This window comes from Rhinopithecus roxellana, chromosome 20 (genome assembly GCF_007565055.1).
Source record: "Rhinopithecus roxellana isolate Shanxi Qingling chromosome 20, ASM756505v1, whole genome shotgun sequence".
Lineage (NCBI taxonomy): Eukaryota > Metazoa > Chordata > Mammalia > Primates > Cercopithecidae > Rhinopithecus > Rhinopithecus roxellana.
In genome coordinates this window covers 77,896,290-77,910,221 of record NC_044568.1, presented here as the reverse complement: position 1 = coordinate 77,910,221, position 13,932 = coordinate 77,896,290, and the positions used below count along the sequence as shown (strand labels likewise).

The window sequence follows — 13,932 nt, the reverse complement described above, 5'->3', positions numbered from 1 at the left end:
TACATTCTTATTAATTGTCACCCACCAAAATATTGACTCAAATCCTGCAGATATTTGATCTTGGGCTTTAAATTTATCTAGTGTTCCTCATGGGACTCTAGTTGCATCTAAATAAACATGAGGGTCGAAAGCCTCTTAAGGGGCTTCCATTGTTTTACGATGTTGTATTTTCCCTTTCTCTGGTTGATGAAATGCCAAGGTGAAAGGGATAGCCAGTTGGACTAGAGCACAAGTGCTGCTCCAGTTACTTGGCAGAGTGTCCAGTAAAGGCCCACCACAATACCGCCACACATCTGCTCGGGGATGAACAAGGGCTGACTGGTAAGCTCCTGAAAAGTCTTAAGCTCAGTGCATCCTTTCAGGTCTTCCAGGAATGCTAAGTTCCTTCCTTGTCATGAGAGATACGAAGTGAACTTAGTGTCGGGAGATGGAAGTTGGATGGCCCTCATGGGCTGACCCACAGGGTGTCGAACTTTGAGATATAGCAGAGAGGGAGCTTGGCATCACTTGTTACCCCAGGCGGTGGGATCCTGGAAAAGAGCTACTGTACAGCCCATGCCTGGTCGACTGGAGGACCATCCTAGTGGAAAGGGGACAATCTGGGTCCCTGGCCTGCCATGTGCACAGGCATAACAATTGCTTTGTTTAGCGTGCGAACAGAACATTGGATCCATTCCAACCAGGCATTTGCATCTCGATATCCTGTCTCTATTGCTAAAGTTTATTTTAAATCATTTACTTCCTCAACGTCTACTTTGGTCCTATCACTGCGTATATAATGAGAGAAGGTTTGGTTAGTGGAGAACTTAGGAGAGGGAGAAGGCGGTGCAGGAGGTGAGGAGGCAATCAAGCACATTTCAAAGGATCTTATGGGGTCCTTCTGTGAGATTTCTGTTCCTATATCATAGAAACAGCTTAATGAAGGGGAAGACCTCTGGGGAGAAGAGATGGTAACCTGTACTGGATTACACTGGTTCAGCTGACAATGGGGAGGGGTAACTCCTTTAGTAAAATGAATATATGGTTTCAAGAAGCTGCAAGTACTAGTTGAGGTGGTCCATCCTTGCTTTTTAGTTTTGTAGAGCATTGGACCAACTTTGGCAGAGAACCTCTGCTCTAGGAGGACAAGATTCCCAGTTTATACTGGAATCTTCATCAAAGTCTTCCCAAACTAACTTATCCCAGTTAACAGACTTCTAGTCTGAGGAGAGCTAGGAAGGATAAAAATACTTTTCTGAGGTGGTGAGTTGCCTCTGGTTTGGCAAATCTCCACAGGGCATCACGAGGCAAGCATCAAAAGTAATAGTTTGGGGTGAACTTGACCTAGTTACATTAATAACGAGAGGACTAGCAATAGAAGGGGAAAAGAAAGAGATGCAATATAAGAAGATCAAACCCGTTTTAGCTGTAGCTTGGTTGGAATTGGCCCTGGAATAGCTATCCATGATTTTGGAGGGGGTGTTGCTCTTTTGACCCAGGTGTGATGAGTCACTTATTCGAACTGTGATCTCGGTGGTTAGAAGCACTAGGTAGAGTCCTTTCCCAAGCCGGTTTGAGTTTTCCTTCCATCCAACATTTGACGAGGTTGTGGTGAAAGGTGCAACTCGTGGGTGGAGCAATGGTGAGAGCATACCTGAACAAGGGAGGGGAAAGGGGTTTTTATTTCTGAGACAGGTAGCCCCTACTGCTGTGTCATTCCCCTATTGGCTAGGGTTGGACGACACAGTCTAAGCTAATTCCGAGTGGCTATTTTAAAGACAGCAGGGATATAAGCTGGAGTGGTGGGGTGAGTAGTTTGGCGGGAAGGGCGGTTACAGAACAGGTGACTCAGGATGACTCAGGTCAGAGCAGGTGACCAGGGTGACTCAGGACAGAACAGGAGAACAGAGCTGAACTACTGATTAGAACTGGTGGAAAAGGTTGTTTACTGAAACTAGGGGTGAGGAGAATGAGGAAGTTAAGCTTTGAAATGGAGAACAAAGAACTGAATATACTGACATACTGATTGTTTGAAGAGAAATTTAGAACTCATGGTATTCAACAAGACGTATCTCTCATGGAGTTAGACTTATTCCTATGCATGACAGCTGGTAGAGAAGTCCACACAAACTGTTCCTTTTGTGTCTATTGTGAAGCCTGGAGTCACTATCAGTCAGCCAGGCAGGCTGTTGGGGAGGAAGGGTGGATGTGGTTGGGACCAAGTACAAACTGGAACCTGTGTCACCAATCCCACCTTGACGCCATGGGAATAATGGTCTGTGGGAAAAACACACAGCAGCACCCATACGTGTCCTGTACTTGGATAGGCTAGAGGTGGCTTTGATGGCAGCCGCAGGAGCTGCAGGTCCATCAACTTGCAGATCAGCAACAGCGCACATCCGCCGCCTCATTCTGATGTCCTGCACTGCCCTTCGGAACCTAAGACATGTGATGCCATTTCACTTCTGCTCTTCAAATCTCAGCATAATGTCTCGTGATCAATGCTAACCTTGAACTAGCCAGGGAAAGAAATCCTGGGTAGCTAGTTCTAGCTTAGCTACGGGACACAGTCCAGAACCTTACCTTGTGTACACCTCTCACTGAAGATTAGAAATACCAGAAGTTTGCTTCTCCAATTCACCTTGCAACTTGAACGTATGCCCTAGGATAAGCCAATCAGATGCTGGGATTTCAATCTGGAGCCACAAGGCAGCAGAGTGTGAATTCTAACCGTTCCTTCAGTGTAGTTCCCACAGACAGCAGAGCATGGTGTACACAGCATGAATCAGAACCATGTAGCTGGTTTTGAATCCCGGCTGTAATTATTCCCTGGGCCTCTATGACCTTGCACCAGTCTCCTAAGCTCTCTGGGCCTGTCTCTCCATCTTTAAAATGGGCATAAAATGTCTAACATACCATTATGTAGAATGTGAATTGCATAAACTGTATCAGGTTTGAAACTTGGTTGGGTTGTTGCAAAGTATTTTTTTCCTTGAGTCTCTAGGATTCCTGGTAATTCCTTGGGCCACTCCATAGCCTTTTCTCAATGTATTCAATTTTCAGTCATTACTCAGTTTGATTCTGTTACCTAATGAAGGTATAAAGGTTTCCCACTGGAAGTACAGGAAGCATTTCATAGGGTGGGGTCAGGATGTGGGTTCTCTGTACTGTGTGACTGTGTTACTGGCAGGACTTTTTTGTCCTTAGGCTGGCTAGCTCCTTCCTGGTGTCACTGATGTGTTAATAGTTGAGGATCTGCCTATAATCCAAGCACTTTAGGAGGCCGAGGCAGAAGGATCCCCTGAGCTCGAGACCAGGCTGGGCAATATAGTGAGACCTCAGCAATACTAAAATTCAAACAAATTAGCCATGCATGGTGGTGCACACCTGTAGTCCCAGCTACTTGAGAGGCTAATGTGGGAGGATCACTTGAGCCCAAGAAGTTGAGGCTGCAGGGACACTGATGGTGGTGCCACTGCACTCCGGCCTGGGTAACAGAGATCCTATCTCAAAAACAAATGAACAAACAGTTGATCTTGCCCCTGCCTCTCCAAAAGGCAAAATAGTAATGCTTTCTGAGGTACCACCTCTAAGATGTTTGCTGTCAGCCTTTCTCCCTCCTCCTTTGATCATAAAGGCTCATTTGCTACAGACTTGAGCATCGATCATCTTTCCAGATGGCCCAATGGTTGTAGATGTAGATTCACTTGGTGATGGGTACCAAAATCTTGTTTATGGGCTGCGTCTTTGGGCTTCACAATGAGTAAATGTCTAGTCCATGACAATCCCAGGGTGAAATCTTCACCCAGAGTGGCTCTGAGTAGGAAATGGGAACTCACAGGGCAGTTCCTCTCATGAATCAGTAATTTTCTTGAAAATGAAGACATAGAAGACTGCAGAAAATAACAGCTTTATTACTGCAGATGTGAGAGCATTTACAAAATGCCAAGGAAAATCATTCCCCATTTTAAGCCTCTGGAGCCCGAACTTTCACCATGTACCAGGAAAGAATGCCCCTCTTTCGAACTTTCAAACAGTTGGGATTATTTTTATTTTTTATCATCCCAGTTATTTTCTCAAGTTTGCCTCCATTGGGTCCTGTTGAGTTTCTTGGGCTGCTTGTACTAGTCACAGCTCCACTTCTTCTCAGGAAGAGGTGGGCACAAGACACATCTGAGCCCCCTAGTATTGGGATGGCAGCCAGGAAATGATCAAAGGGTAGCATTTAGGAAATGAGCAAACTAAAGTCTCACATCTAAGGTGGACAAATCCATTCTCAACTCAAACAGTAGGTTGGGTAATGCTTTCATGAGAGATACTATTATGTTTTTGTGTACACAGCACACAAATTTTATTATGTCTACAGATTCAGGAAAGACCTCCAGGCTTTTTCCCCAAATGACTGACATAGTGCAAAACAAAACAAAAAAGAGGAGGGGCACAAATGAATAGCCCACTTAGAAGCTGAATAGAATGGGAAGCCATTTCTTTTCATAAAATCTTTTAGTTTTTGGCCAGGTGTGGTGGCTCAACGCCTGTAATCCCAGCACTTTGGGAGGCCGAGGCGGGTGGATCCCCTGAGGTCAGGAGTTTGAGACCAGCCTGACCAACAAGGTGAAACCCATCTCTACTAAAAATAAATTAGCTGGGTGTGGTGGCAAGCTACTGTAGTGCCAGCTACTTGGGAGGCTGACACCGGAGAATTGCTTGAACCTGGGAGATGGAGGTTGCAGTGAGCTGATATTGTGCCACTGTACTCCACCCTGAGCAATGGAGCAAGATTTCATCCCAAAAAAATTTTAAAAAAATTTTTATATTAATTTTTATTATGCAGTCCAACATGTCATCTTTTCATAAAATCTTGGTGGAGGTGCACTGCAGGGATGATCTGGCCCTCAGTCAAGGGCTGACTTTTCCTATAGCTATGCTGACCACAGCAGGTCACTAAAAGCTGATTGTTAATGGAGGAAACAGTGGCTGCTTGTATCCTAGGTCTTCTGATAGAAGCAGCAGTTCCACAGTCACCAAAGGTATTGTTCACAACACATCTCAGCAACACGCGACCAAGATAGCATATGTTTTAGAACTTATCCATTGGAAGGACATATTTAATACAAACCAGAAATTCATCAAATTATTGGCCACTTACAACATATAGAAGAGGACTGTCCCAATAGAAAGGGCTCACAATCTGAGCTGACCTTTTACAACGGCAAATAGTATTACAGTAACATTGTAAACAAACAAATATGAAAAAAAAGTAGTATAATATATAATTATTAAAGACCTCCCTTTTAGGTAAGATTTTCAGAAAACCCAGGGACAGATTTTATATCACAGAACGGTCCATATCGTCCAAAAATATCTTTTGACTGGACAGTAAAATAGTATCTGTTAGAAGCTAAAAACTGAGATAAAGTACAGGCCATGGGGAGTGGTAAAGCTTTAATTTCTCCAATCTTCTTCCAAATCAATTTATTATTAGAGTTCTCATGACACAGGAAGAGGTGGTAGCTTTCTACAGGAGCGCACTTGGGATTGATTTTGGTTATATTCCAAGTCAGGGCAATGCCATTTGGTCTGAAAACCCGTTTCACTTTGAGCTCAGGCTTCTGGGGAGGAAGTGTGTCTCGGGTTTTGTCTACTAATTCAGGTAGTGGTGCTGGTGGTTCTGGGAGAGGTGGCAGGTGCTCAAAGGACTGAGGAACCTAAAAACACAATTTTAAGAAAGTACAGCTTTTAAAGTGGTCAATTGCAGTTGTAGAAATATATACTTCCCATTCTTCAATCCATTTATCAAAATAATAAAAGGATATTTCAATAATATGTGAGGCTGGATCCAGTCCTTTAAGCATAATCCTCTTTTGGATTTAAGATTTCTACACCCTGGAATGTCAATAATCCAGAATGGGTTAGGTTCCAGATATGTGGGATAAATATTCCATCTCATTTCCAAATTGCGTTCTCAAACACTGTACTAATTTACATGAAAAGTATCAGCGTGGCTGGGTGCATTGCCTCACCTGAGGTCAGGACTTTGAAACCAGCCTGGCCAACATCGCGAAACCCCGACTCTACTAAAAATACAAAAATTAGCTGGGCGTGGTGGTGCACGCCTGTAATCCCAGCTACTCAGAAGGCTGAGGCAGGGGACTCACTTGAACCCAGGAGGTAGAGGTTGCAGTGAGCCACGATCACACCACCGCACTACAGCCTGGGCGACAGGGCAAGATTCAGTATAGTCTGGGCAAGATTTGGAGTCAAAAAAAAGAAAAAAAGTGTCAGTGTATGAGAACACCCTTTTCCTCCCATCCTCATCAACAATGGCTATTGCTTCTTTTCCAATTTCTTCAATTTAAAAAAAGTATTTGTTTTAATTTCTGTAGCTTCTGTAAAACTCAACTGATTTTAATTGTATAAATAAGTAGATTAACAACAGCATATTAAATTGTTTTCTAAGCTGAAATGTGACCCAAATGTTTCTTCAAGGGTAAGATAGGTACTTCCCACTCAATTTAGAATACATATCCCTTACAAAGCACTCTGAATCAGTACCTGGGCTGCATTTTGTGCCAATGGGGTTGTTTCTTTTGAGTTTGAAACAGCTTTCGAATGTGACTCCAGAGGGGATACTGGACTTTCTGTGAACAACAGAAGGTTTAAGAAGTAAATTTTATCTGCAATAATCAATTCCATAGCCTTTAAGATATAGTTTACATCTTTGGTGATAATTAAATGTGAATTAAAATTATAAAATTGAATTATGAAGACACACTTTTAAAGTTCAAGATACAGAGGTACCAAACAGAAAATTTTTAGGGTGACAAAAATTCTGCTTAAGGTAAACACTTTACACATTGTGTAACTGGGAACCGGATATGTTTACACATGGTACAGAGACCTCTGATCAATGATCTTAGAGGCAAATTTTCTCGTTAGGCCAACAAAGATGTTCAAACACAGAGCCATTTATAATCTATACCCAAGTTTTAGGAATTCAAACTAAAAATTATGTGGGCTGGGATTAAAGAAATCTCAACTAATGAGGTCTGTGCTCATCTGGAAGGAATTAGGTATAAAATGTGGAGTGGGGAAAAGAAGAGGGGAAGGAGGAGAAATGGAAAGGAAAATAGATGGTAAGAAGAAGAAAAGAGGCGAATAGGAAAGATGTGGGTGGGAGGGAAAGAAGGTACAAGTAGGTAAAAGAATGGATTGAAAACAACTGGGAAGGCCGGGCGTAGAGGCTCATGCCTGTCATCCCAGCACTTTAGGACACAGATGACTTGAGGTCAGAAGTTCCAAATCAGCCTGGGCAACATGGTGAAATCCCATCTCTACTGAAAATACAAAATTAGCCAGGCGTGGTGGTGCATGCCTGTAGTCCTAGCTACTCGGGAGGCTGACATGGGAGAATTGCTTAAACCTGGGAGGCAGAGGTTGAAGTGAGCTGAGATCAAGCCACTGCATTCTAGCCTGGATGACAGGATAGAGTGAGACTGTCTCAAAAAAAAAAAAAAAAAGGTATTTCCAGTTCTAAATCACTGAGACTGTCTTCCACAATGGTGGAACTAATTTACATTCCCACCAACAGTGTAAACGCATTCCTATTTCTCCATATCCTCGCCAGCATCTGTTGTTTTTTGACTTTAATAATCGCCATTCTGACAGGCATGAGATGGTATCTCACTGTGGTTTTGATTTGCATTTCTCTGACGATCAGTGATGTTGAGCTTTTTTTCATGTTTGTTGGCCAAATGTACGTCTTCTTTTGAGAAATGTCTGTTCATGTCCTTTGCCCACATTTTTATTTTTTTTTTTTTGAGACGGAGTCTCGCTCTGTCGCCCAGGCTGGAGTGCAGTGGCAGGATCTCGGCTCGCTGCAAGCTCCGCCTCCCGGGTTTATGCCATTCTCCTGCCTCAGCCTCCTGAGTAGCTGGGACTACAGGTGCCCACCACCTCGCCCAGCTAGTTTTTTTGTATTTTTTTAGTAGAGACAGGGTTTCACCATGTTAGCCAGGATGGTCTCAATCTCCTGACCTTGTGATCCGCCCGTCTCGGCCTCCCAAAGTGCCGGGATTACAGGCTTGAGCCACCGCGCCCGGCCCTTTGCCCACTTTTTAATGGGGTTGCTTTTCTTGTAATTTTGCTTAAGTTCCTTGTAGATTCTGGGTATTAAGACAGATTACAAAAATTTTCTCCCATTCCGTAGGTTGTCTGTCTGCTGATGACAGTTTCTTCTGCGGTACAGAGGCTCTTTAATTAGATCCCATTTGTCAATTTTTGCTTTTGTTGCAATTGCTTTTGACGATTTCATAATAAAATTGTCATTTGGTCTAGCAGTCTCATTAGTGGGTATACACCCAAAGGAATATTAATCATTCTACTATAAAGATACATGCATGTACATGTTAATTAATTGCAGCACTATTCACAATAGCAAAGATATGGAATCAACCCAAAAGCCCATCCATGATAGCCTAGATAAAGAAAATGTGGTACATATATGCATGGAATACTATGCAGCCATAAAAAGAAATGAGATCCTGTTCTTTGCAGGGACATGGATGGAGCTAGAAGCCATTACCCTCAGCAAAGTAATGCAGGAACAGAAAACTAAACACCACATGTTCTCGCTTATAAGTGGAAGCTAAACAATGAGAACACATGGACATAGGGAGGGGAACAACACACACTGGGCCTGTTGGGGGAGGGCGGGGGGTGGAGAGAACATCAGGAAAAATAGTTAATGCATGCCAGGCTTAACACCTAGGTGATAGGTTGATAGGTGCAGCAAACTATCATGGCACACATTTACCTGTGTAACAAACCTGCACGTCCTGCACGTGTACACCAGAATATAAAGATAAAAACACACACACACACACACACACAACTGGGGAGAGCAAATATAGGGATGATTAAGAAAAGGGGGTTTATATGGGAAAGTATGAAAGCTGGGTAGCTAAAAATCCCAGAATTAAGCAGTAAAAACCATTTTAGATCCTTTATATCCTATGATATAACTAATACATTTTATGAATCCTCCAAATGAAATTTCTTTTACTTGTATTTTTCTTTTGACAAAGATGAACAAGATTCTGTACTGTTGTTTCAGAGTTAGTCCCTTATTTACTGGTATTTTTACAAAAACCTTCCTAGAAGAATTAATGAGTTGTTTTAGAGCGTCTGTTCAGCTCTTTTGTACTAGCTTTAAGAGACAGATTTGTAAAATTATAATCTGTAGGTTAAGAACTAATACAAATAACCTTTAAATTTTTAGCCAACAGCTGAATATTCAAAATATCCTAGCAAATATCATTTCTTGTAAATAATATTCCTTCTTTCAAGGCAGTAAGTCAACAGGCCCTTGGCAAATTAAAACAGACTGCAATAGAAGCTCAACTTTATGATAATAAGAGACAAGACAGGACTTTTATTTCAACCTAATTAATGTTTATTTCCTTTTTTTTTTTTTTTTTTGAGATGGAGTCTCGCTCTGTCGCCCAGGCTGGAGTGCAGTGGCCGGATCTCAGCTCACTGCAAGCTCCACCTCCGGGGTTTACGCCATTCTCCTGCCTCAGCCTCCAGAGTAGCTGGGACTACAGGCGCCTGCCACCTCGCCCGGCTAGTTTTTTGTATTTTTTTTTAGTAGAGATGGGGTTTCACCATGTTAGCCAGGATGGTCTCGACCTCCTGACCTTGTGATCCGCCCGTCTCGGCCTCCCAAAGTGCTGGGATTACAGGCTTGAGCCACCGTGCCCGGCCTGTTTATTTCCTTTTTAAAGTACATCTCTTGTAATCACAGTTGACACTTGTATTGTTCTCCAGTCTAACAATGCTTTTCAATGGAGTGTTTGGACCATTTATATTTATTATCAGTGTGGTCAGGTTTAAATTGATCATTTTGCCTTTTGTTCTCTATTAGTTTTGTTTGTTCTTTCTCTGCTGTTTTTTCTTTTTTTCTTTTTTTTCTGGCTTAGATTGGGTATTTTAAAAATTCCGTTTATCTCCACTACTGGTTTTTCAGCTTTACTTCTATGTAAAAGAAAAAACTGTTGCTCTAGGCATTACCATGTATATCTCTAGCTTCAAACAACATGACACCACTTCACTTAAGAGCCTTACAACAGCATACTTTCAATCCTGTGACTATCTTTTGCACTACTGTTTTCATCTACTGACTTCTATATACATTCTATAATACAGTTTTATTCTTTGTGTAGATCTGCTTTCTATCTGGTATCTTTTACTATCACTTGAAGAACTTCCTTTATTTCTGATAGCAAAGGTCTGCTGGCAATGCATTTGTTGATCTGAAAAATTTTAATTTTGCTTTATTTATTCTTATTTTTGTAGAGATGGGGTTTTGCTATGTTGCCTAGGCTGGTCTCCAACTCCTGGCCTCAAGCCACCCTCCTGACCCGATCTCCCAAAGTTGCTTTCATTTTTGAAAGACGTATTTTCTAGATAAAGAATTACAGGTTGATAGTTATTTTCCCCCAGCCTTTTAATGAAGTCATTCAAGTGTCTTGGCTTGTGTTGTTCTAGCCTAGAAACCTGTGAATTCTCTGTTCTTTCACCTACATTGTATCTTCACTTTTCTCCTTATCACTGGATTTCAGGAACTTGACTATGATATGTCTTGGTATGACTTCTTTTTTTTTCCTGGAGTTTATTAAACATCTTGTGGGTTTATACTTCTCATTAAATTTGAATGAGACCTTATAATTGATCCCCAGCCCCATGACTGTATTTCACTTCTTTTTCCTTAAATCTGTGAAAGACAGACACTGTTGTCACTCTCCCTCTACATTTTCATGTTATACCTACCCCAGTTTCTGTCTCTCTGTGCGTCCTCTCAGTAGCTATTGTTGTGGTTAGGGAAAAAAGTATGTACCACAGGAAGAAAAGAAATTTGTAAAAGTCCCCAACATGCCAGATGTCTTTCAGTGGGTTTATGAATAAACAAATTATGATGCATCCACACCACGGGCTACTCTTGGCAATAAAGAGGACCACACTACTGATACACAACAATGTGGATGACCCTCAGAATTATGCTGAGTGGAAGAAGTCAATCTCAGAAGAACACATATTGCATTACCAAATTTATATAAATTTGTGAAATAACAGTTACAGTACAGAATAGATTGGTGTTTGCCAGGGACTGGGGCAGAAATAAGGTGTGAGTATAAAGGGGTAGCACGAAGGAGCCTTGTGGCTACAGGTTCTGTACTTTGACTGGGATGGCAGTTACCTGAATCTGCACATGTGCTAAAACTGCATAGAGATATAAACATCTGCACACTAACATATTAAAACAAACTTCATAAGTAAGCCCTTCCTGCCTTTTTACAAAAGAAAGATCTAAAAAATCATTTTACCTGTATTGCAGTTGGATAGGCCTTCTTTTGTCAAATCAATTATAAAATCAAGTTTCTTCTGTACAGCCTAAAAAAATTATAAATAATAATAAAGCTTTGCCTCAATAGCTGAAAATGTTTTTAAAAACTTAAACGTTTGGTAATTTTAAATGGTAATTTTCAATTACCATTCAGAAAAATTTGGTAATTTTAAATGGTAATTTCAAATTACCATTCAGAAACTAGAGATGAGTATCTCAAAGTTTCCTGTGGTTTAACTCTACTATTAAAAAGTTCTTATAAAATACTATATGGTTTCTGAGAATAAGACTAAGGAGAACGTACATGAATTTGGTAAATGAGTATCGTTATGAATTATGCTTATCATTAGCTGTCTGCTTTTCAATGTGTAAGCTGGACTAAAACTAAATCATCCAAGATGTAGCAAACACTGAAGTTCCTAGAACTAACATGTTTAAATGAACAATACTCAGAGTTAGCATTTCTTACTTACCGTAACTTCAGCATTAGGAGAACTGCTAGAATTTCCTGATGTAGTTTTTCTGGTATCTGAAAGAAATGAGACATTTGACAAATTGATTACATAGTATTTATGGGCTTTGTGAAATATGAATGCTAAAACAAAATAATGGGGATGCTAATTAGCTGTTAATTATATAGTGATAAAAAGTAACTCAATTGACTTTACCGATTCCAAAGACTGAATGAATTTTTTTTTTTAAATGTAATTATGGGTCAAACCATTTTTTCTTTCTGTAACTTTGCAACTATATTAGTAACTCTTTTTTTGAAAATCCTTCTACCTAGAAATGTGCATGAGAAAATACACTTGGAAATGCACGTACTTTTAATTCACAGTATCTTTAGACTACAACTGCCTGACATGGCTGAGAAGCGCCCTTCCTGGAACCAGTAGGAAGCCTAAGATAAATGATTAACATCCTTTGTAATTCTGATTCACAATCTTAACAGCCCAAACTGTGGGGACAAGTAAGTAGCTTTAAGTGGAGGCAAAGCTTTAAAATTACAATGCAAATACTCTAACATAGTAGAAAATGAAATGAAAATGGGGAATTTTGGATAATAAATTATGAGCCAAAGAAGATGGCTGTTTTTGAGAGACAGAAATGTTATCATTGGAAATGTAAGGTTAATTTTTTTTTTTTTGAGATGGAGTCTTGCTTTGTTGCCCAGGCTGGAGAGCAGTAGCCTGATCTCAGCTCACTGCAGTCTCCGCCTCCCAGGTTCAAGCAATTCTCCTGCCTCAGCCTCCCGAGTAGCTGGGATTACAGGCATGCGCCTCCAGGCCCGGCTAATTTTGTATTTTTTAGTAGAGACAGGGTTTTTCCATGTTGGTCAGACTGGTCTCGAACTCCTGACCTCAGGTGATCCACCTACCTCGGTCTCCCAAAGTGCTGGGATTAGAGGCATGAGCCACCACACCCAGACTGACAAGAAAAACTTTAAATCTTAAGTTGACTATAAGATAACTTAATAAATAACAAATAAAAAGACAAAAAACAAACCATCACTACCATCAACAAAAGGCCAGGGCAAATGATTAAAAATAGGCAGTTTTACAACTTACAAAGTCATTAAACATATAAAAGAAACAAAAAGGCCATAAACTGATAGAAGGTTAAAATGAAATCTCAATTACATTAAGGAATCATTTATTTAGGTAATATTAACCATGATATAAGTTAGAACATTTGAGAGTACATTTAAATTTTTCATTTTATTAAAAGATATTATTCAATTTTTCACTTTTAAGCAAACATTGATTTAAGGCCTTCTAACTTGATAGATCATATTCTAATCAGCTATAAGATACCTGTTGGATTTGATGTAATTGGAGTTGTCAAATTAGGACTTTCCACAGAAATCAACATAACATCATCATTGTTACTAAAATGATAAAAAGAAATTAAAAACAAAAACTAAACATGCATTATCAGGCTTAAACATGCAATTAGTGGTTAGGAGTCCTCTAACTTAACATTTCATAATGTTTTAACTGAACAATCGTAGGGGGAAATAGAAATGATAAAACCAAATACCCAAAAAAACGCCATTTATTACCAATTCAGTTATATGACCAAAGGTTCATCAAAATCCAGTAATTAGATCCCTACTACATTTTATAGGTCCTTCACAATGACTCAAAATACATATAAATATACAACGGACATAAATGTATAAAACATACAAATTCATTTGAGCATATATACTTGCTTCTATAAAAATGAAACATCATTTAATGATGGAAATCTATTAAGACCAATAAAGACACCTGGACTCTTAAAGGTAGAAAACTATAGCAAAATTATTTTAAAAAGAACTGCTACTGTATCTCTCCAGTAGCAATACTGACCACAAATTTAATTGAGGCAATGATGATAAATGATGCTGATTATGGTTACAGAATATTTGAAGCCATTTTGACCCTGTTCTTTTATGAGTGACTTTTTTGTTTTTTTGAGATGGAGTTTTGCTCTTGTTCCCCAGGCTGAAGTGCAATGGCGCAATCTTGGGCTCACTGAAACCTCTGCCTCCTGGGTTCAAGTGA

The 13,932-nt window shown here is 40.2% G+C and overlaps 1 protein-coding gene across 1 annotated transcript in view; it reads right to left on the bottom strand.

Moving 5' to 3' along the window:
• Positions 1–3,873: 3,873 nt before the first annotated feature.
• ATF7IP2 (activating transcription factor 7 interacting protein 2) overlaps positions 3,874–13,932 on the bottom strand; it is a 102,890-nt gene continuing 92,831 nt past the window's right edge. The window contains exons 8-12 of the mRNA XM_010370259.2: positions 13,198–13,271; positions 11,857–11,912; positions 11,364–11,430; positions 6,535–6,620; positions 3,874–5,687 (exon numbers count right to left, since the gene is read on the bottom strand). Of these exons, the coding sequence (XP_010368561.2) occupies positions 5,274–5,687; positions 6,535–6,620; positions 11,364–11,430; positions 11,857–11,912; positions 13,198–13,271 (697 nt within the window). The 3' untranslated portion in view covers positions 3,874–5,273. The remainder of the gene's footprint in view (positions 5,688–6,534; positions 6,621–11,363; positions 11,431–11,856; positions 11,913–13,197; positions 13,272–13,932) is intronic.